General features: G+C 46.8%; 1 protein-coding gene across 8 annotated transcripts in view; it reads right to left on the bottom strand.

Moving 5' to 3' along the window:
- The window catches only part of Ulk4 (unc-51 like kinase 4), a 330,250-nt gene that overhangs the window by 162,295 nt on the left and 143,443 nt on the right, over nt 1-24,512 (bottom strand). For all 8 annotated transcript variants that reach the window (XM_063260957.1, XM_013160183.3, XM_063260958.1 and 5 more), the window contains exon 30: nt 16,029-16,121. In XM_063260957.1, coding sequence (XP_063117027.1) covers nt 16,029-16,121 — 93 coding nt within the window. The remainder of the gene's footprint in view (nt 1-16,028; nt 16,122-24,512) is intronic.

Consider the following 24,512-nt stretch of genomic DNA (forward strand, 5'->3'; position numbering starts at 1 on the left):
CAAAACAAAACAAAAAAACATAACAGTAAGAAATCACCTGCTAGTAGATTACACACTATCTTCTTGAAAATAGTTCTTCAAATCACAGTATCAAAGAACACAAGGTGGACATTCAAACAGGGAGACTGCAAACAGCTGTGTTCAATGTTCCAAAAACATTGATAAAGTCAGCTATTTAACACCCCCAAACACACTTGCTGTTATATCCGTTAGAGCTCTTTTTCTTTTTTTTTTCCCCTCTCTTTTTTACAACAAAATTTACACATCTTGGATTTTATTACTCCTTAGTGCTTATTACTTTCTTTGGGGGGGGGGGGAGAATACAGTCAAATATGGCAAAACAAAGCTGTCAGTTAATACCAAGGATAGACATAGCACATGGTGTAGAACAGAGTACAAGTTTATCAACAATGGTTATCAACGTTGTCCCTTGTTTCCTTAAAAAGAATTGTCTATCTTATTAGATATTATAAAGTTGGACAAAACAGTAGAGAACAAGACCAATAAAACTTAGGCATTGTAAACATTACAGGACTTCCAAAGAAGACAATAGTCAAACCAGAATGAGTATCTTAGTGAATCTTATTGTCTTCAAAATAGTTGCCTATGTCTTCAAACTTGATACTATCATATAGAATGGAACAGAGTCTAATCAGTCAAAACAAGATCGTGGGAGTACTACAGGACTTCAAAACAAGTTAATAGGAAATCGAAAAGAGTTACTATTTATATATCCTAATTTTTTTGAATTTTTTCTTTAATTAAGACAAACATAAGAAATGACTAAATAATTTTTTTTAAACAATAAGGGGGAGATTGAGATAAAACAGGACATAACAATATAACAATAGAGGTCACAGCATGACTGTTTCAACAACCTAGTACTTCACCACCTTATAACCTGACTTAATAGTAGTTACGATAGTGTCTTTTTCCTTGAAATATTTGGATAAAACTTCATATACTCTAGCTTCAAATATTTTCATATCAAGAAGCCCAGAATAAAGCCTTTCTAATTAATGAGTGAAAACTTTATAAGGCTTCAAGGCCACCTAATGGGGAATCATGATTACCACATATTTTTATATATTTGAATCATTATTTACATTAGGGAAACTATTCGGTATTCACACATGCGAGATTGATTTATTTCACTAATGAGTATGGTCTCAAGCTGCGCCCATTTATTGATAAATATCTCAATGTGATCCTTCTTTATAGCTGAATAATACTCCATTGTATAGAAATACCACAACTTTTTTTATCCATTCCTCAGTTGATGGGCACTTGGGTTGTTTCCAAGATCTGGCGATTACAAATTGTGCTGCTATAAACATAGGTGCACATATATCACTGTGGTATGATGCTTTCAGTTCTTCTGGGAATATGCCTAGAAGTGGAATAGCTGGAATAAATGGGATTTCCAGTCCCAACTTTTTGAGAAATCTCCAGACAGATCTCCACAAAGGCTGTACCAGTCTACACTCCCACCAGCAGTGCAGGAGAGTTCCTTTTTCCCCACAGCCTCTCCAGCATTTGTTGTCGGTTTTCTTGATCCTGGCCATTCTTTCAGGAGTGAGATGCTATCTCAGTGTGGTTTTAATTTGCATTTCTCTAATGACCAATGATGATGAGCATTTTTTCATGTATTTATTTGCCATTTGCATTTCTTCATCTGAGAATTGCATATTCATCTCAGATGCCCATTTTTGGATTGGATCTTTGAATTTTGGAGGTCTGAGTTTCTTTAATTCTTTATATGTTTTAGACAAGAGGCCCTTGTCTGAGAGAGAGTTCACTAAAATCTTTTCCCAGTTTGTGGGTTTTCTTTTCACTATGCTGGAGATTTCTTTTGACATGCAGAAACTTTTTAATAAGAAGTGGTCCCAGTTATTGATTCTGGGAAGTATTTCCCGTGCGGTTTGAGTCCTGTTCATGAATTCTTTACCTACTCCTATGTCTCCAAGGTTTCTACCTATTTTGTCTTCCAATAGATTTAGTGTTTCTGTTTTAATATTCAGATCTTTGACCCATTTAGATTTTAATTTAGTACATGGTGATAGACATGGGTCTAGCTTTAGTTTTCGCCAAATGGAGAGCCAGTTTTTCCAGCACCATTTATTAAAGAGACTGTCGTTCTTCCAGTGAACCTGCTTGGCTCCTTTATCAAAAATAAGGTGGTTGAGTGTGTTCGTAGTTGTGGTTGTATCTTCTAATCTATTCCACTGATCTTCAGCTCTGTTTTGATTCCAATACCATGTTGATTTTACTACTGTTGCTTTGTAGTATAACTTCAAGTCAGGGATTGTGATGCCTCCTGCTTTGTCTTTGCTGCTTAGAATTGCCTTTGCGATTCTAGGTCTCTTCTGGTTCCAGATGAAATTTAGGAGTGATTTCTCTACATCTATAAGGTATGTTGATGGTATTTCTATTGGGATTGCATTGAATCTGTATAACAGTTTTGGGAGAATGGCCATTTTCACAATGTTTGTTCTTCCTATCCATGAGCAAGGGATGTCTTTCCATTTTCTGAGATCATCTTCAATTTCCTTTTTCAGTGTATTATAATTTTCACTGTATAAGTCTTTCACTTCTTTCGTAAGAGTAATTCCTAAATATTTCATTTTTTTGCTTGCTAATGTGAATAGTCCAGTTTCTCTTATTTCCCTCTCTGTAATTTTGTTGTTTGTGTATAGGAATGCTATTGATTTCTGAGTATTGATTTTGTATCCAGCCACATTACTGAATTTATTTATTGTATCTAAGAGTATTTCAATGGAGTTTAGGGGGTCTTCTATGTAGAGTATCATGTCATCTGCAAACAATGATAATTTAACTTCTTCTTTTCCTATCTTTACCCCTTTTATTTCTCTTTCTTGCCTAATTGCTCTGGCTAGTACTTCCAGTACTATATTAAATAGGAGTGGTAATAAAGGACATCCTTGTCTTGTACCCGATTTTAAAGTAAAGGCTTTCAATTTTTGGCCATTTAGTATGATGCTGGCTGTTGGTTTGTCATAAATGGCCTTTATTATATTGAGGTAAAGACCATTTATTCCAATTTTCTGTAAAGTTCTTATCATGAATAAGTGTTGGACCTTGTCGAAGGCTTTTTCTGCATCTATAGAGATGATCATGTGATTCTTATTTTTGGCTTTATTGATATGGTGGATTACATTTATTGATTTGCGTATGTTGAACCATCCTTGCATTCCTGGGATGAATCCCACTTGGTCATGGTGTATAATCTTCTTGATGATTTGCTGGATCCTATTTGCCAATATTTTATTGAGGATTTTTGCATCTGTGTTCATTAGGGAGATCGGTCTATAGTTCTCTTTTATAGTTGGGTCTTTCTCAGGTTTTGGTACTAGAGTAATATTTGCTTCCAGGAATGACTTAGGAAGGATTGCTTCCCTTTCAATTTCATTGAATAGATTGAGGAGTGTCGGCATTAGGTCTTCTTTATATTTCTTGTAGAATTCTGCAGTGAATCCATCTGGGCCTGGGCTCTTCTTGGTGGGCAAGGACCCAATTACATTCTCAATTTCATTAGCAGAGATTGGGTTATTCAACAGTTTTATATCCTCTTGATCTAGCTTTGGTACTTCATATGCTTCTAAGAATCTGTCTATTTCTTCTGTGTTATCAAACTTTTGAGAGTAGAGGTTTTCGAAATAGGTGTTGATGATCCTCTGTATTTCTATTGGGTCTGTAGTGATTTCTCCTTTTTCATTTCTTATTGCATGAATTTGAGCTTTCTTTTCTTTTTTTAATAAGGTTGGCTAGGGGCTTATCGATTTTATTTATTCTTTCAAGAACCAACTCTTTGATTCGTTGATTCTTTGGATTGTTTTCTTAGTCTCTATTGCATTGATTTCTGCTCTAATTTTTATAATTTCCTCTCTTCTTTTGGCTTTGGGCTTGACTTGCTCTTCTTTTTCTAGCTGTTTGAGGTGTAGCATCAAGTTATTTATTTGTATTCGTTCTGTTTTCCTGATGTGGGAACTCAGTGCAATAAATTTTCCTCTCAGAACGGCTTTCATTGCATCCCACAGATTCCGGTAAGTTGTATCTGCATTTTCATTTTCTTTTAGGTATTGTTTAATTTCTTCTTTAATTTCTTCTGTGACCCACTGATTACTCAAGAGTGTGTTATTTAGTTTCCATGTGTTTACGGAATTTTTGCAGTATCCTTTGTCATTAATTTCTAATTTCAGAGCGCTATGATCCGATAATATGCAAGGGATGATTTCAACTCTTTTGCATTTGCTTAAATATGTTCTGTGAGCTAATATATGGTCTATTTTAGAAAATGATCCATGTACTGCTGAGAAGAATGTGTATTCTGATGTTGTTGGGTGGAACATTCTGTATATGTCTATCAAACCCATTTGTTCACAGGTGTGATTCAGTTCTGTTATTTCTTTGCTCATTTTCTGTCTGGTTGATCTGTCCCTTGGTGTCAGTGGTGTATTAAGGTCTCCTGTTACAATTGTGTTACTGATAATTTGAGTTTTCATTTCTGTTAATAATTGTTTTATATAACTGGGTGCTCTGGAGTTTGGTGCGTATATATTTAAGATAGTTATCTCTTCCTCTTGGAGTTTTCCCCTTACGAGTATGTAGTGACCTTCTTTGTCCTTTATGGTCATTGTTGGTTTAAAGTTCACGTTGTCTGCAAACAGAATGGCTACTCCTGCCTTTTTTTGGATTCCTGCTGCATGAAGAATTGTTTTCCATCCTTTGACTTTCAGTCTGTGAGTATCTTTCTGGGTTAGATGGGTTTCCTGTAAACAGCATATGGTTGGATTTTGTTTCTTGATCCATTCTGCTAGTCTGTTTCTTTTGATTGGTGCATTGAGACCATTTACATTAATGGTTATTACTGGTAAATGTTGGTTAATTGTAGGAATGTTATCTCTCTGCTGTTGCATCTTTATCTTTCTGTTCTGTTTAATTATTTGCTTTGCTTAGTGCTTTTTTCCTTTGTGTATCTAAACTGTCTTTCAATATTTTTTGCAGGGTTGGTTTGGTGTTCATGAAGTTCTTCAGCTGTTCTTTGTCATGGAAGTATCGTATTGTACCATCTATTTTGAATGATAGTTTTGCAGGATATATCAGTCTTGGTTGGAAATCATTTTGCTTTAGGATCTGGAATACTTCACTCCATGCTCTTCTTGACTTTATCGTTTGTGCTGAGAAGTCTGCTGTGATTCTGATAGGTTTTCCTTTATAAGTGATTTGTCTTTTCTCTCTGACAGCTTTTAATAATCTATTCTTGTGTTGGATTTCTGGGATGGTGATTATTATATGTCTGGGTGTAGTTTTATTTTGGTTATGACTGTTTGGAGTTCTATATGCTTCACTGATCCTGGTGTCAGTTTCTGATCTCATGCTTGGGAAATTTTCAGCTATTACTTCTCTAAATATCCTCCTGACATCCTTCATGTTGTCTCCCTCTCTTTCATTAATCCCTATCATTCTTATGTTATTCTTCTTTGCATCGTCTTGCAGTTGTTGAATTGTTGTTTCCTGGTTCCTTGTTATTTTCAAAAGATCTTTCCTTTCCTGTTCACTAGCTGCAATCCTGTCTTCAAGGTCTGAAATTCTATCTTCACTTTCATTAAGGCGGTTTTTACAACTTTCAGTGGAGTTTTTTATTTCCTGTATATCTCTGTGCATCTGCATTATGTATTCTGTTTGTTTCTTATATTGCTTGTCTAGGGATTCTATCTTTTTGTTTAGTTCCTCCAATTTTTTATCTGTGTTTTCTTTAGATATATTTAGAATCTCTTTCATTTCTTTTATCATTTCTTCTTTTATCTGGGATATTATTTCGAGTTTGAATTTCTTTAAAGCTTCCTGGAGTTGCTTGTCAATTTCAGTGGCTATTGTGTCCGATATATGAGGTGGATGGGATATATTTTCTTCTATATACATCGCTCCTAGGGTTTCTTGAGATGGGCTGGAGGTTTGAGGTTGTAATTTGGTCTTTCGTTTTGTCATTTTCCTATATTTCTGTGTTTCAAGTGTTATTTGAAAGCTTCCTCAGGATCTGTTGAAAATCCCCTTCTATGTTTGGAGCTACTGAGACTCTGGCGCCGCGCTACCCCAAGCCATTAGGCCTACAGAACCAGTGGCCCTCCTCTGCCTGCTCAGAACTCCGCAGTTCCAGACAAGCTGGGCCTCAGGGACACTGTGCGCCCACCTGCCCCTTGGAAGCTCCACAGTTCTTCAATCGCAGCCGGGTTAGGGTACTCACCACAGGCCGCAGTCCTTCAGGAACCTGTGGACCCTCCCTGGTTGCAGAGATATCCACAGTCCTCCAGACACATGGAGAGGCCGATGCAGGCACCCCAAATCTGCCCAGCTCCTCCTCTGCAGACCAATGGCCAGGCGCGGCAGCTAAACAGGCTGGGCTAGGCTGGTAGTGTGGGCCAGCCCACCTATCGGGAGCTCAGCAGGTCTCCAAGTGAAGCCGGAATGGGGAGGCTGATGTGGAAGCCTCAAACCCACCTCTCCCCTTCACTGCACCTGGAAGCCTGAGGGAACTCCAGCAGTCTGGGTGCAGATATCCAGAGTCCTCCAGACACGCAGAGAGGCCGGTGAGGGCACCCCAGATCTGCCCAGCTCCTCCTCTGCAGGCCTATGGCCAGGCGCGGCAGCTAAACAGGCTGGGCTAGGCTGGTAGTGTGGGCCAGCCCACCTATTGGGAGCTCAGCAGGTCTCCAAATGAAGCCGGGAATGGGGAGGCTGATGTGGAAGCCTCAAACCCACCTCTCTCCTTCACTGCACCTGGAAGCCTGAGGGAACTCCAGCAGTCTGGGCGCAGATATCCAGAGACCTCCAGACACGCAGAGATGCCAGTGAGGGCACCCCAGATCTCACTTGCTGCCAGTTTCCAAAGCCCATTTCAGGAGAGCCTCAAGAGGCAGCCCAGTCCCAGTGAGGACACCTGCGTAACCTGCTTCTGCGCTGCTCTGCCGCACGCAGAGAGGGCTCACAATACTTCCTCAGAGATGGTCTCAGTTACAGCACCAGAGCGGGGTGAGTTGCCAGGCTGGGTCAGAGACATGTGGGCCCTGTGTCATCACTGGCACCAGTGCACGGCAAATCATACCTGAGAACACCATTTCCATCCCTGACCTGGGTCAGACTGCAGCTCAGCAGGGCTGCTTTTCCCAGAACCACAGCTCAAGCTCGGGGGCTGAGGGGCCTGGGGTCTACTTCCAACCTTGCTCCTGCTACGGGCACAGGTCAGCGGCCTGCAGGAGGACCGAGGTCCCCATGCACGAGCTAGCTGTCACCAGGGATCTCTCTGGCCCCTCCGCACCTTGCCCCAGGGCCCTGCACCTCCAAAACCAGCAGGGGAGGATCCGCTAGGCAGCAAGTCCTCGGCAAGCCTCTCACACCGCACAGTCAGTGCTTCTCCTGGGGGCTGCCCAGGCCAGGTAAGCCCACTGCTGGGGAGCAGAGGACTCACTGCAATGAGCCCCGATCCAAGCCCAGACCCCAGCCGCCTCCTCAGGACACCGAGGGCCACTCATCCATTTCATCATGCACAGCAGGGTGGGGTCCAGCCCAAGCTCACCTCTACCAGGGACACAATCCTCTGCCTGCTTGCGCGGAAACGGACTCCAGTCCTGTCTGTCCTGCAGGCTCCAGGGGCACAGTGAGCTCCTCCTTTTGGGATCTGAGTCCAACAAACTTTCTTCCACAGTGTCCTCTCCTTTCAACTGGGGTCCCCACAATGGATAAAGAAATCGGCATTTTAAAATGCCCAAATGATCTACAACGTTCCACAAGGCTTCAAAGTGCAATGGTTTTCATGTTTGCATCCATAAAGACAGAACAGTTTTATACCTTTAAACCAGGAATCAACTAACATTTTCTAAAGAAATTCAGACAGTAAATATTTTAGGCTTCGCCCGACACTGGGTCACTGCTTCTCATTAGTCTGTTTGCAAGGTTTACAGCTCTTTAGTTGTAAACACCACCTACCTCCCTACCAGCCACACAGACAGCCACCCTGCCTGCAAAAGTGTGCTGACCCTGCGCAGGAGTCCCCAGCCCACGACGGGCCTTTCCCCACTCATCAGAGAAATGCCGCACAAAATAAACTGGAGCATCGCTGTCTACAAACTTGCAAGATAAATTCCAAGTGGTTCCGAAGTGGCTCACACAGAACAGCTGTCCACACCTGACCCAGAAATAGCCTACACTTGTGGGCATGGACTCACATCTGTGCTGAGAGTGTGCCCACATGGACGGGGCGTCCTGGGGGGGGGGGAGCGTAGCCACGTGAGCGGGCTATCTGCACAGGAGGGGGAGCATGCCCACGAGGGCGGGAATCTGCAGCAGGGGAGCATGCCAAGTGGGTAGGTGTCCACATGGGGAGAGCGCACCAACGTGGGGAGAGCGCGCCAACGTGGGTGGGGCGTCCGCACAGAGGGGGGACAGTGTGCTCACGTGGGTGTGGACTCACACCTGCACATGAGGCTGCAGCGGGCACACACTGTATAGAAACAACTGCCCTCGCGAGAATCCAGCAGACATGGGCACAAGCCTCACAAATCCTGAGATCATGGCAAGAGCGACCCATGGCTGCTCCAACCTCAACCACGCAGGAACACAAACAGCTCCAGCTGTCCCCATCCCTCAGGGTGGGGGGTGCTGCGTTGCTGCCAGACCTCAGAGGCAGCCGGGGCAGGGGAAAGAACTTCCCCAGGAAAAATGAATGCTGACTTTTCAAGGATAAAGTAAAATTTTATCCCCGTAACTGCTGGAAGGGTAACTTTAATGGAAGAATATAAAATACCTCAGCAAAGGCAATCTGAATCTCTGAATCTCCACAGCCTCCCTAAGTAAATCTCAACACCAGTGACACATAGCGGGTAAGCACACAGCCCATGATTCTTTAAGAGTCCCATCCACACAGAGAGAAAGAGGGCCTGAAAAACCTATGAGTCAAGGGACTGCAAAAAAGATTCAAGCCCAAAATGGACGCATTTCCAATCTATTACGCTCGCCTTAGCCCCTGAGATTCCTCTGCTTTATCAACAGGTGTAGACATGAGCCCAGCTTGAGCGAGGGGCTGTGTTCACCAAGGGGAAAAGCAGATCAAACACACAGCAGGGACCCCATGTAAAAAATGCAAACACTGGGGACAAGCAGACTGGATGCACAAGGCAACCCAAGCTTGGCAACAGGAGGCTGGGCTTCATCTCCAGGGCACCTGGGAAGCAGTACATATTTCTGGAGAAATCAATCTGTGCTGATGGTAACAAAAGTCTGACTTTAGTGCATTGATGTTTCCTGTGATTTCATCTGAGCAGACACTTCCACTAAATTCAGCTGGATGAAGGTGAAGACACCAAAACGCTGTAACAATAGGGAGACAGCCTGAATGACCCAACACTGCTGCAAAGGGGGGGGATTTTCCTTTTATCACATTACAAAACTTCAAATTAAAACAGAATATGCCAAAACCTAACTTAAGCTAGGTTTGTGGCACACCCTATAGTCCCTGAACTTAGGAGGCTGAGGCAGAAGGATCACCATGAGTTCGAGGCCAGCCTGAGCTATACAGTGAATTCAAGATCAGCCTAAACTATATAGTGAGACCTTGCTGCAAAAAATAGGTAAGTAAGTAAGTAAATAAATACCTGTTGAGGTCTGTGCCTAGATCCCCAGTCCCCCAAACGGATGCAAAGGGAAGGTCCAAAAGAATGAGACAGGTAGTATGATCTTTAGGGCTCCAGGAGGACTAAAATCCTCCACAGAGCTCATAACCCTGCTAGCCGGCCAGCTGACGGACCCTGGGCAGCCCGTATTTAATCAGAACAAGCAAGGAGTTGGGTAGAAACTTCAGAAACCTGAGCAGGATCTTGGGACGGGTTCAAGAACCCCTCAGGGCAACAGATAATGCTAATTAAGGAAAACCAATCCAGAAAGTCTTCAGGTGGCCTCAGATGTGCCTGAATTGCCCCTGAGGTGTCTCCTCATTCAGTTCAGCTGTTCCTGGGCCATGCCACAGCCCTGCACATGTACTCAGCTTCAATGGCTCCAACACCTAACTTAACTGAGATGCACAAATTGAAAGGAAACACAAGCCATACTGAGACTTGTGTCCAGTCGAGGGTCCTCCAGAGCCTGGCCGGGCAGCTTCTCGGCTGGCCTGGGACTCCTTCCTTCATGATTTTCTGCAGGGTGTGGGAGCTTGGGTCAGAATCACCTGCACCAAATGTTTTCGCCTCTGTCCACGGGGCTGCTTCTAGGATGTGCCCGCAGCAGTTCTCCTCGCTGACACGAAGAGAAGGAAGTAAACAGAGGACAAGAAGGAGGGGCAGGCAGACAAGTGCAGGTCTTCCAGGGCACCTTCCACACGGGCAGCACTAACCTCTCATCGTCTTCCAAAGGAAGGAGCTGAGACATAGAGAGGCCGAGCACCTTGCCCAGGACCACACCCCTGCTGGTGACACACCTTTCAGTGCTGCCCAACCTCAAGGACAGCACTGCCTGTCCCACGTCATCCTACACTGTTCACATGTCTGTTTCCTCCATTAAATTCCAAGCATCGTTAGGGAAGAACTTTGTCTTACGCTTTATCTTCTTCATTCAGCAGTTACCAATTAGATGTTAATAAATGAACAAATCAAAAATGGAACACACTGGCCAAGAATCACAGGTACAAGCAGTGGCGTAGAGTCCAAAGACCAGCTTCTCTGCACAGAAGGGCGCACGTCTGGTGCACCATGAGCTTCACTTAAGATAGCCTTAAAGTTCAATCTTTGCTGAATCTTTCTGCATCTTCTATGAATCTTTTTTTTTTTTTTTTTTTTTTTTTTGCCTTTTTCCTTTTTATTGGTACCAGGGATCGAACTCACGACTGCCTGCTTACAAGGCAGGCACTTATGCCGCTGAGCTAAATCCCCAGCCCCTTCTTCTATGAATCTTGCAGTAAAGTAAATAGCTCTAACATTCTTGGAAAATTACAACAATTCTCAGAGATAACTCAGAAAAAGAACTAAATTTTGCTCCAAAAAAACCTCCAAGTTAAAATTCAGTTTCCTCGCTGAGGAACTCGGCAGAGGCTACTTAGCTCCTAAGGGAAGCCAGGTCCGGGTCTGCACCCCTGGAGAGGAAAAGTGGCTGTAACCTATCCTCCGTCAAATTAGAGGGGACGAGGAGGGCAGGGCTGGGCACAGGACACAGCCCTTCCCACAGCGAGGCGCACTCAGTGGAGGAGGGTTTGCCCTTCTGCTATGACCTCCCCCATGGGCTGGGTTCACCAGGGCAGCAGCTTCATCCCTGCCTGCATTTTCTGCTCCTGTAACAACACGTGACGTCAGGGGACCCACAAGGGAAGATGAACAGCGCTCATGGCTCCAGAGGCTGGCACTGCCTCCCACTGTACCATGCTCATGAGGAGGGGCCAGACCCAAAGCTGACCCGGGCCCACCAGAGGCCCTGTGCCCTGAGCCTGCGACCCAGCATCTCCCCCAGTGCTGCTGCCCTGAAGCAGGAGGCTCCCACACGGACCCTGGGCACATCAGGGCACAGTGATGCCCAGCACACACTGGATGTACTCTCGATCCTCTCAAGGGGAAGGAAGTGCTAGGTGCCATGTACAGGCTCTGAGAATTCTTTATCTACTGAGGACCCTGGGAAATAGGAGTGAACACAGAAAGATCGCAGTGCTTTACTAAACGCAGGGTGGCTAGCGTCAATGAGGCCACTGTATGGAGTGCTGAACCATGCACACGTGCCTAATGATCATCAGGCACAGATCTGACCAACAGATTTAATTATAATGACCAGTTCCTGGTCATGTCACATCACGAGAAAACTGCTTGAAATAATCAGGCGTCTTCCCCCAATAAACACCTACAGTCAAGTAGTTTACCATGTCACAGGGAAGACCTCTAATGTACCACCACTATACACACCAAAATTAGAGATGACAGCCCTCAGAACTAGGCCTGAGTCTGTTCTGGTCTGGTACACTATGTACCTAAACATAGAATGCTTACAAAAAGAAAAAAAAATCATGTGTTGGATATAAGTAAATAAAATAAGAAATATTATCTGATGACCACAATGCAGTAAAACTAGATAATAATATAAAAGACTCAATTTTCACATACCAGAATGGCCAGAATCAGCCACTTCTGCTGGCGAACACCTGTAATCCCAGCACTCCAGGAGGCTGAGCAGGAGGATCACAAGTTTGGGTGCAGCCTCGGCAACTGAGTGAATTGGCGAGACTATCTCAAAATAAATAAATAACCGGGGACAAGGGGAGGGGACCATCACTCAGTAAGGGGTCACAAACTGCCACCTGTTCCCCACTCCCTAAGAAAAGAAAGCCAATGATCACACGAAAAGAAGCCATGAACTTCATCACAGGTCACAGTGAACACCATTACACAGCTGGTAGAGACAAAACTGGCACAGCTCAGCCTGGGACGACTCAGGAGAACGTTTCTAAGTTACAGGTCCTTTAGTGGCCCTGAAGCTTACTGGTGTGCTTAGTCAGCTGGGGAATCAATTACCTTCGAGATCTAGAGACTGGGATTTCACCACCTGGGAAGCATCAGGGACCTGGGATTAACAGAGGCCCTGGAGTTGCCAATGTGCCAGGCAGCACCAGCTTCCAGCTTTGGTGATGCAATTCCATGCCCACATGCTTAGCATGTGAGACATTTGTTCAGGATGGAGGACCTGTCACTCACTATAGAAAAAGATTAGGAAAAACCGATTCTCTATAAAGGAATTGCCCAATCAACATAAGGGAAATGCAATCTATGTGTCTCTCAACAAAAGATACAGAGGACCCATGCTTCCTCTTTCCCACACGCTGTGACTGCCTGACAGTGGTGCCTGATGGTGCAGCCGAGAACTGTGTGTGGACTGACACACACATACCACTTCAGATACCCAGAGTGATTAATACTGAGTACTCACTGTCTGCAGGATCACAACATCAGAAACAGCTCACGTCTATCCTTTAGATGCTAACAAACTGTGACATACGTGGCACTGAGACAAAGGAAAGACGGAAGTAACTAATTCCACTCACCACAGCATATACGTGTAATACACAGACATGTTATGATGTTATAATGCTACACCACTGGAAGTATCCCTTGGAAATATACCATTACTTGAAAAAAAAAAAAACCCCAGGGGCAGAAAATACATACACAACATGCTACTTGTGTGTAAAAAGAGGAAAAGAGAAAATACAAGTTCCTATCAGCTTGCATCAGGACACAAATGTAAGGAAGAGGAAATGGAAAGAGACCAGACCAAGAAGACTTCTCCAGAACTCTTCACTGGTCTCTTTCCCTAATAAATCTATATGACCACTTTCAAAGTGGTCCGCTTCCAATGCATTCTTAAAATCCCAGGCAAGTGCACTCCTATAATCCTAGCACTTGGGAGGCTGAGGCAGGAGGACCCCTGTTCAAGGCCAGCCTGGGTTGCACAGTGAGTTCAAGGTCAACCTGAACTATATAGCAAGACCTTGTATCAAAAACAAAACAAAACAAATCCTACTCAAAGAAATACAGACAAACCCCAAGCCAAATTCTTTGTCTCACACACCTGCTCCCCATCAGAGAGGCTGGGGGTGACTGTGCCAGCCACTCAGGGCCCAGGCCGCCTGCTGCAGTGGACGGAGCCTTGGGCAGCATCCGAGCTCTGCTCCTGACTCTACATTCAGACAAGGCCCACAGGACGCCTGCTTCTGGAGCAGGGGAATAGCACGGAACTCGGCAGGGGTCCCAGGGAGAGTCAAGGAGCTTCTGTAAGGGGGCCGAAGAAGGCCTCGGCTGAGCTGTTCACCAGAGCAGCCGAGGGTCCAGCATGAGCGCTGCCCTCTGAAACCATCACGCAGTAGCCCATAATATGGCGATGGCGTAATCTGATGCTGTATTTGTATAAAATTACAGAAATTACAGAAAATTGTTATCATTTTAAAAATTATGAGCCTACAGGGAAATCTCCACAGAACAGCTGCTGAGGAGTAGCACTGAGGGTGGAGGGATATGGGATGCTCACATTTTAATTAGCTGCTGTGAATAAACACTGAAAGATATTCAATATTATTTGTCCTCAGATGAATGTGAAATAAAGTGAAAGCCCTATTAATTCAGTGAAGATGTTAGATAAGAGTAAAAATAAATACTCTGTGCAAAGATCTCCGTATCACGCTGATAAATGAAAGAGCAGTTTCTGAGAAGACCCAGATGGGGCATCATGAAGCACAGTGATTCCAGAGCATGTACCAGTACAGGAGGTGAAACCATCCCTTGCCCCAGGCAGGGGCCTTCGAGGCAGGGGCAGGGAGGCCTCCAGACGCTACCTGGAGCTCCAGGCAGAGCCGTATGTGCCCATCAGACCTACTCAATTAAAACAAGTGTAAAATCGGCCCACTGGACTCTGTGCAAAGCCCTCAATCAGCATCAGTTCACTCCTAGTCTCCAGCCTCCTCCTGATAAAGCAGTTTCAGAGAGTCATCCTCTCTGTCTCTGCTTCTCTAGGGTTTCCCAACCCATTTCCACATCCAGAAGGAAATCCAGCTGACTTTAATAGAATTGGCAAGAAAAGAAAGAGTCTAGAATACACATCACAGGCATGAGCTGCAATCAACTTTGAAAAGTAAACACTTTGAAAAGTAAACACTGCTAGTCTGGGTGTGGTGGTGCACAGCTATAATCCCAGCACTCAGGAGGCTGAGGCAGGAGGATCACTGCAAGTTCCAGATCAGCCTGGGCTACATGATGAGTTCAAGACCAGCCTGGACTACATAGTGAGACCTTGTTTAAAAAAAAAAAAATGCTGGCCACAGTGATCCATATTTAATTTGCAATACTAGCATTTATGGAGGCCGAGGCAGGAGGACTACAAGTTTACCACTTGGACAATTGAGCAAGACCCTGTCTCAAAATCTAAAAATAACAAGGGGCCTGGAACACAGCTCAGAGGAAGAGTATGCCAGTTCAAACTCAGTGCTACCAAAACGAACAAAGAACAGAAAAGCCAACCTGTTCAAACTCAGGAAGGACAAAGTCAGCACACGGCATCAAATGCTAGGACAGAGCTTGCACACTGCCTCTCAGAACCAAGCTTGTTCCTCAGGAAGAGACAACAGCGTCTTCTGCCGGGCAGATGTGGAAACTGGGGAAACTCTGCAAGGTGCTGAGGGGTCAGGGAAATGCAGAGCTTCCAACCAGCAAAACCAGGCCTCAGCTCTGCTCCCCAGCTCCTGCCAGAAAGCATGGACAATGGGGTAACGTTCCTATATCACCTAGGGACCCCAGCCCAGGTCCTGGCACTGCGCAGACCGCCACACACAAACACGCCTGCCAGGGAGCCAGGAGCCGAGTGGGGCAGCCCTCCACTCCCTGCCCGGCTCCTGTTTCCTGGGATGGGCAGAGGTGGTGGGTGGCACCTAAGAATGCCGCTCAGAAGGCAGGAACATTGCCGGCCGAGGCTTCACTGCTAAGGACCAGCAGGCTGCTCTGGTCTGCATCAGCTCTTGTGGCCCAAAGGTCCAGACATCCTCCTCCAAGAACGCTCCGCTTGGCTTCCCTGTGGCCTTGTGCACTCTCGGCATCTATCCTTGGCAAGGGTGGAGGAGCCCAGGCCTCCAGCGCCAAGGTGACCAGCATGGTCATACTCAGCACCTGCGATAGGGGCAAGCATTCTCCATGATTTCAAAAAGTAGTCAGAGTCCACCGACAGAGCAGCAGCCAGGCAGTCAATACTGCTGAGACTCACCTGGTGTTCCATACAGACAAAGGTACAAGTTAACATTTTTCCCCTTTAAAGAAGTCATTGTTTTTAGCATCACCCATTCACAGGATACAAACTCAACTATGGAGTCACTGATTCCTGGAACAGTCAACAGGAAACACGAACAGCTTCTACTCTGGCAGCTCAAATGCCAGTCTTCCAGAATCTCTATTCTCCACATCTTATAGAGGAAAAACAAGACCAAGAGGTGTGAAGTCCGGTACCTGGTGAAGATCGGGTTGTGCTCTGTCATGGCCACAAGCAACTTCAGTGCGTAGGCAGGCACGGGGTCAGGTTCGGTGAGGATGTGCTCGTACCTGCAGGAACACAGACATCAGAATGCTCAGAAACGCTCCTCCCTGGACAGCAGGAACCACAGGCCATAGGACAGACATCTGGACACTCCGGAAGAGCTGCAGGACCTTAAAGGCTCCCTAAGCCAGAAAGTTTCCTCAGCAACTCCTGCTACACAGTGATCACGCTGACAGGCTACCGTGAGGAGGTCCTGAGACAACCACAGGAAATGATCACCAAGGGTCTTTATTAATTTTCTTGTTGCTGGGACAAAATACCTGACACCCAAAGTTGAAGGAAGAAAGATCTAATTAGTTCACAGTCTGTAGAGGTTTCAGTCCATAATTGGCTGGCTCTCAGGCAGGGAAGCACATGGCAGAGGGGCAACACTTCATGGTGGCAGAAGACAGCAAAAACAACAGGAGATAAGGGGAAAGAAAACCACTTTCCCTCCTTTATGCTGTATGCTGGTTACCCGCCCAAGGGTGGACACAGCACTCACGTTCTTAATTCCAGCACTGGAGCATAAATCAATCACAAACTCTAGTAGCCCCTCAACTCCATGACTGCATAAGGCTTTGGGGGAGACTTCTGCACACAAGTCATAACACCTAGAAAGCATGAGACCATCAACATTCACATCTGGGTGGGGAACTCCGGGAGCCCAGCACATAAGTCTACATATACGGAAGATGCAGCAGAGCAACCTAGAAAGGACACTCTCAGCTCAGTCACAGGGGACAAGGATGTGAGCAAACGAATAGAGGATGCCACCTGCTGTATCCTCACATACTCCAGAGTGTACACATGTGTCCACAAAGCTCCAAGGGTTGGGCTGGGGTCTGAGCATCCAGGTCCCTGCCAGCTGCAAGCCTGCTACAGTGCCGCTTTCTGCACAGCCTTCTAACCGTGAGTGCTTTAAAATCCCTACAGAGTAAAACTCAGTCTGCTCCAAGTCTCCCCAACAACACTCCTTCTGTTCCCCGCAAGCTCTGCCAGGTGGAGGCTGCTGTGTAGGCCACATCTCGCCTGCTGCAGGTCAGCACCCTTGTATTGTTTGGTTGACTCTGCAGGCCTGGGGCCAGTCGTCTGAGCATCTCTTGGGAGGATAACAGTGTGCAATATAGAAACTATGGGGGATTTTCTTCTGTCATGTTTTTGAAATATAATATTGTTCTCACTGCTTCAACCAAACAATACAAGCGTTCAGAAAAGCGTTGCTTTTTCTCCATCAGTTGCTCTCAACTCAGCCTGCCCTCCTAACCAGCTGGTTACTCACAGAGGCAGAGGGGTGGGGTGGGGCAGGGCTGGTGATTCTCAGCCCTCCTGCCAGGAGGCTTGGTGGGGTGGGGTGCTGACTTCTCTTCCTGGGCCCTGCATGACCTCACAGCTTGCCAAAAAGGCTGGCCAGTTGGCTTGTTGGTTGGCTCCTTCCAACCCCAGTATGGCCAATTCTCGGGATGCACTATCTAGCTTTTCTCTTTGTGATAAACTAACATTTGATATGAATTTTCTTTAAAGTGGAAAGTGCGGCAGATTAAAATATTATCTATTCCTTTCTCTAAATATTCTTGTGAAATACAAAGCTCTTCTCCTGGCTCGGGGTTCTCAGAATATGCTCAGGTCTCAAGGTTTGCTAGAGGACTCATAGAAATCTATTATACACTAATTATGGTGCACAAATGTGAAAGGACATCGATTAAAATCAGCAAGGGCAGAGGCTGCATCCAGGAGAGGCCAGGCAGGAGCTTGCAGGGGACCCAGGGGATGGGGGGGGAGTGAGGGTGTCCAGAGGCCAGACAAATGTTGGTCCCTACAGCAACCATGCACAGTGCTGTCCCTTAGAGCAGCTTACCAGCCTCAGCATCTGCAGCCCTAGAGGGCCAGCTCTGTTCCTGGCCCGAGGTTCATACCATCATCACTGTCTGAATGTCCCATCCTGTGCCTCCAGGCCAGGCACACACACAGCCCAAAGTGACACGTGGGGCCGGGGCAGGGCCAGTGCCTTGAGATGCCCAGGGTTCAGACACACTGAACCTCTATGCCAATGAACCTTTTGCCTGGCACATCCTGAATAGGGAAACTGAGGCACTGCCATTGAAGGCAATGGGAGAAGAATGTCCTCATCCTTTCTCTCTGCCAGCATTTGGAAAGCGTGGGCTTAGGAGTCTCTTGGGGAAACAAGGGCAAGCACCTCCTTATGAGCCAACAGCCACCCTGGGGACCCCACCAGGACCTTCTGAAGGACCTCGGGAAGAGGGCACAGCCAGCATGCAGTGATCTCTTTATTCAAAGGCTCATATAGAAAGCACAAGAGAAAATGCTTAGAAACATAATAGGAAACACCCTCAACAGGACTGCAAAGTATTTTTTAAAAACAGGCTTAACAAAGAGCACATGGCATCTACACTAAGGAAGAAGGCACCCCTAAACAATGACTGCACTGCAAGGAAGCAGGTGGAGGCCGTGAGCCAGGAGGAAGGCAGAGCCATGTGGCATGCAGAACCCTCCAAGGCGCACTCCTCCGCTTTCCCCTCGCGGGGAAAAGGTCGCATAGGTCTCATAATGAGCAGGTTCACATAGAGCGCGCTCAGTTTAAGTCAGAGACAGCTCTGAACAGGCAGCAGGCTCTTGCCACAAGCACACTGTGATTCTGTCCACTCATCTTCTAGAGAGACACATGGCAGCTACACTGATGGCAGGTAGATGCCAAGCTGGAGCCTCCAGGCTGGGCACCAGCCCTGCAAATGGATGGATGGATGGATGGATGGGAAGCCTCAGTGATGGGAACTGCCCAGGAGGCAAACAGAAGTGATGCAGTGGGGAGTAAAACTCAGGAAGATCCTGCCAAATGAGAAGTAAAACATGATGCAAAGACTGAAACCACCATCAAGGATGGGATGGGCCCGAAGGTGCACATGAGAAGCAGAAGGACTGAAGGTGACGCCTGCCCAGGCAAGAAGGAGAAGCTCGGGGTGGGCCAGGCAGAGCCTTGAGATAGCAAATTAAACAGCGAGGTGAAATTTACCTCATCTGACAACAAACAATGAACAGACAGACACACACTCCTTAGCACAACAGCAAACATGAACTGAAGGACAAAAGATTTATAAGGTCTTTAAAAATTAAATATTTGACAATGGTAAAACCACTATATACAAACAATGAGGGAAAAATTATTTCCAAAATATTGGCAAACTAAGTGACTCTCACCAAGAATGGAGAAACCATATGATGAAGTAGGAAGATAATAACCTGGAGTGATCGGCAAAGAGCAAAACAGAGTCAGGTGGCCAGGCAGAGACAGCCAGCATCGTGCCCCATGGCGCAGGGTGCAGAGCTAGGGCTGCCGGGGAAGGAATGCAGAGCAGGAGGCAGAGACAGAGGACTAGGCATGATGAGGAGAGGCCGGCGCACAGCAAAGGCCTTCAGGGAAAGCCGAGCTCCCAGAAAACTGAGGTGCTTTGAGGAGAGGCTGTGAAAATGGGTAGGTAACACCCTCTTGCCAGTGCTTCTAACCTGGTCCCTTCCAGAATCTGAACCAGGCAACATCCTGAATTGACGCCTTTAAAATATTTAAAAGAGAGTGTACAGTAAATAAACAGTATAGGCTGAGTTCTGTGATTCTCTGGTACTTTACATGGGTAAATATTTACATCCATAGTTAATTGAGTGCCTAAGTGCAGAGAGAAATGGACAGTTCTGAGGGAAGATCAACAAAGATATATTTCACAGAGATGCTTTTAAATAAGAGAAACACAAGCACAACCTCAAAACACAAGCACGGCTTCAAAACTGTTAAATATAGTTTAGGACATAAGCCCTGTTCAGGCCTCTTCAATCAGACCAATAGCAAAGTTTCATTGTAAAACAAGATACACTCAAGAGTAACAAAATACACACAAAAAACCCAGTGGCTGAATCACTCTGACTGGGAACCATGACAAGGACCTGTGTTCCATTACTAACTCCCAAATCACCAGCACAGCACCCTCAGGGCGAGGGAGACCAAGAAGCAGCATGGTGTCATCCTGCACCACACCACAGCCTCTTGGGGACAGCCTTCCCTGGGCAGCCATGCAACCTAGCAGCAAGCTGCCACTAACAGAACCCACCCACAACTCCAATTTCTAAAAGGAAACACACTCCTAATCTGCATAGAATGTATTCCTCGTCGGGTCTACAAAACAGATCTAACAGCTGATGGAGTCATTACAGCCCTGATGATTTTACAGGTCGCAAGAGAGTCATAAAAGAAAGTCTGTGCACTCTTTCCCAGGAGAGAAATGCCATACAGTCGGAAAGACACAGTGAGCACACTCACATCAGCACGATCGCTTTTCAACACAAAACAAACCATGAGACTAAAATGCCACACGTTCATGAAATGGTCGCAGTCCAGCAAAGGCAAACTGGCTTTTCCCATGACTCGGGTGTCACCTGCCACGGCCCCCGACAACTCCACCTAAGACACAGCAGTGCCTGCTATTCCCTGCCACCATCATTCCCTGCACAATGGTCTCTGTTTCTTCTTCTGCAGGACTCAGATCAGACAAAGGCCCCACACGTTTATGTGGTTACTACTGGGCCTCGCCCTAGAGCACACACTCCACCACCACCCCCAAGGGCAGAGCAGCCGAGCTGTCCACATGGCACCTGGCCGGCACCAGGACGTCACCAGGCAATGCCTCTACTAAATGAACTGGGAAAGAAAGGAGGAGGAGAGGCAGAGCAGGAGAGAGGGAGCTCCTAACCTGTGACCCAGCACCCACCAGAACACAGGCGTCCTGCACCCAGCAGGTGATGTCTCCCAGAGCCCTGTAAGGTGAAAGCAAGCTGAAAACGACAGACCCCACTGGCCACTGACCACCCTGCTGCATGGCAGTGAAAGCGGCTAGCAAAACAGCACTGATGGTATCGGTGTCCAGGCCTTTCCTGGGCTGGGATCCCCACATGAGCATCTCGTGCTTGTGTGTCAATGACTGTGCGGTAAAGTGCACGCTGCTTTCACTGCCCTGCGTCAGAGTCCTGAGTGGCACATACATCAGGGGACCTCCTGCACTTCCGTTCAGTGAATGTCAAATTGTCCCTCCCCAGGACAGCAGCCACGCTTCCTGAGAGGGATCTCCCCGTGACAGCTGGGTACTGAATGAGAACCGTCTTTGCCTCATGCAATTCCCAGCGGACAAAGTGTCCAGGTGGTCAGCATAAGGCTACTTCCTGTACTCAGACTTCACTGATAACACGATACTAAACTTCTGCGAGGTGCTGATGGTAATTAATAAGGTCAAGCTGGGCTGCAGTTCCATTAAACACTGCCTCTTCACTTCTGCATAAACCTTTCAAACTAAAGCTGGTCTCTCAGCTGAATAAAAACCATGGTAATTTTCTGAGTATATGTGATAAATTTCCTCCTAGAAGAGAAGAAACCTTTTCTCATTAATCAAGCAGATACACTCAGTTATGGTGTGGCCATTCTAACTCTCCAGACGAAAGGGAGGAAGATGGAAAGGAAGCAGAAGGGGAAAGCGAGGGCACCCATGCTGGGGTCAGCACAGGGCCAAGCTCCGAATCCAAACCCAACAGCCACAAGACCAAGGCGATGCTGGCCAATGTCCGCCACAGCAGGAGCACAGAGCTCCCAGGCTGGTGACAAAGGAGGGCATCAGAGACCTGGCTGGAAGTAGGAAGAGGATGTGAGCAAAACTCTACACACTATAAGGACATGAGGCACGGGACCAATGTAGGTACCACGGTCCTGCAACTAACAGTAGGCTGGGTAATCACTCCAAAATGTATGTGTACAGCCTGACACAGGCAGCCTATAGATGGGACTGTTTTAGTTACTTTCCTGTTGCTGGGACAAAATACCTGACTCTCCCAACTTACAGGAGGAAACATTTAGCTTACAGTTTGCAGAGGTTTCAGTCCTGTTAGGGTTTTTGTCTAGATGCCCCCAAAGCCTCAATGTGGTCAGCGGGGGTGGGCTTTTCAGTCTAGTACTGGCACTGGGGGTGTGAGTGCTGCACCCACATGCTTTTGCTGTCTTCCAGTCCTATAAATTGCTGCCTCTCTGCCAAGCCATCTTGCTTGGGAGCCAGTTGAGTATGGACTGAAACCTCTACACACTGGGAACTAAATAAACCTTTTCTTCCTTAATTTTGGGTGCCAGGTATTTTGTCCCAGGAACAAGAGAAAAGTAACTGAGACAAGTCCATCGTTGGCTAGCTCCAAGGCAGAGGCTATGGCAGAGGGGCACCACAGAGGAGAAACAGTCCATGGTGTGGCAGGCAAGGAGCAGCAGCAGCGGCAGCTTGCCTTCTTTCTGTGCCTTTATAGTCCAGTAGGCTACAAGTCTACTGACTGGCACCACCCACACCCGGGCGAGGCTGCCACTATCCACACCCAGAACAATGCTAGATCAGTTTGATTACCACACATCCATGATCCAGCCACTTCCCAAAGCCCCACCTATGAGCACATGAGGCTGGGGGAACATCCACATACAAGCCTTAGCAGTGACCTTACACAGAGAAGGGGGCTCTGCAGCTATAGTTAAGGATGTCAGGGCACGGTCACCCTGAGCCACACGTCATGGCACAGCACCACACCAGCACTATGGGAGGCCGAGGCCAGATGATCAAAAGTTCCAGCCAGGGCAACAGTGGCTCAGTGAAACCCTGTCTCAAAATAAAAAAGGGATAGAGTGCAGCTCAGTGTGAAGGCACTGAGTCAATCCCACACAACCACCCCCCCAAAAAGACACAGTCACCCTGGACTTAGAGAGCTCTAAACCAGCACAGCTGTCCTTGCAGAAGAGGAACAGAGGGACACCTGAGATAGGAAGTCCAGGGTGGAAAGGCAGGCGACACGAGGCACAAGGGATCAGAAGGTGGGCGGCCCAGCATGGATCACCAGCCCTACCGGCACCCTGCTTTCAGGCTCTGGCCTCTTGGGCTATTGAAGAACTTGCTTCTTCTGTTCTTAGCCAATGGTTTCATGAACATTTGTTCCGGGACCCCAAGGAAGACAATGTAAGCCACAATAAACTGGATTCTGCCAACAACCGGAAAGCATTCTGCGCCTTCCGAAAGGGACTCAGCCCGCAGCTGCATGGGTTTCTCCTGGGCAGCACCTGGCGAGCAGAGGGTCCCAGGAGCTGGGACATGGCGTGGGACTGTACTATGCCACCAAGTGCACGCAACAAGAGAGTTTGAGATTGGGCTGGCACCATGAGCGATCACACTTAGGGGACCATCCTGGCCCAGAGGCTTCTACCCTGCTCCCGACACAGTGCCAACAACCCAGGAATGGTGTTCCCAAGCTGTGCAGGAGGCCACAGAGTCCAGGGAGAATTCACTGCAGGGGCACAGGAAAATCACACCCTGAACCGTGGACCGTGGGAAACAGGCGAAAAGCAAAGCAGAATTCAAAACGAACATGAGGTCTTGGATTTATTAACATGAGCACCTTGGCTCCCAGGTTGAGAAGGTGGCTCAGTATTTAAGCAGAGCTTGAAAGCACCTCTATGCACCCCGGACTTGAAAACCTTCCCAGGTACCTTTGGCTCTATAAAGAGCGGCCTCCATGTGGGCAGAAGCTGTGCCCAGCTTGGTGCTAACCACTGGACTTGCAAATCTGGGTGTGCTCAGTTCTGGGCCAGTTGGAGGAAATGCCTTCCCTTCTGGCCCCAGGGAGCTCCCAGGAGCCTGCTATGGGGACAGGTGGCCACTAGCACCCGCACCTGTGTCTGGCCTCCCTGCCCCTACCTGGGCTGCTGTCCTTTCCTTGCCAGTCACACCCTCGCTCCAAGTGTAACTGAACCCATGGAGGACATGGTGACACCGAGAAGGGGTAACACTCCTTGCCATGAAGTCACTCACTGAGAGGCTGGGGACATAGCTCAGGGACACAGCGCCTGCCTGGTAAGTGCAAGGCCCTGAGTTCAATTCCCAGTACCAGAAAATAATAATAATAATAATTCATCCATCTATCGACACGGTCAGAAATTTATCCATAGCAGACAACAGATGCGGTGGTGGCCGGTGGGTCTGAACGTAACTGGCCATGGGCACCATGGTGAGAGAAACAGATTTTCTAAGTCAGTTGGAACTGGGTCTTTTTGTTTCCAGAGAGCTACTATGGATTTTAGACACCTCACAATTTTTAAGCTACTATGTTTATATACCCAATGGAGAATACGAATTTCCCATTATCTGCATTTACAAACTTATAATTACAGAGAATCATCTTTGAAGAACAAACTCCTGCCAAGGTTTCAGTTCCCCAGAGTCAAGGAAGCTGAAGGAAGGCACCTAGATATTCCATTTATAAATGTGTTTCTTTAATAATACTCAGCCCATCCTGTACGTGCCAGGTAGGCAGCAGAGGCAGCACCATCTACAAAGTATACA

Source organism: Cavia porcellus, unplaced genomic scaffold, assembly GCF_034190915.1.
Source record: "Cavia porcellus strain 051 isolate PalLab524CR breed Dunkin Hartley unplaced genomic scaffold, mCavPor4.1 scaffold_14, whole genome shotgun sequence".
NCBI classification, from domain to species: domain Eukaryota; kingdom Metazoa; phylum Chordata; class Mammalia; order Rodentia; family Caviidae; genus Cavia; species Cavia porcellus.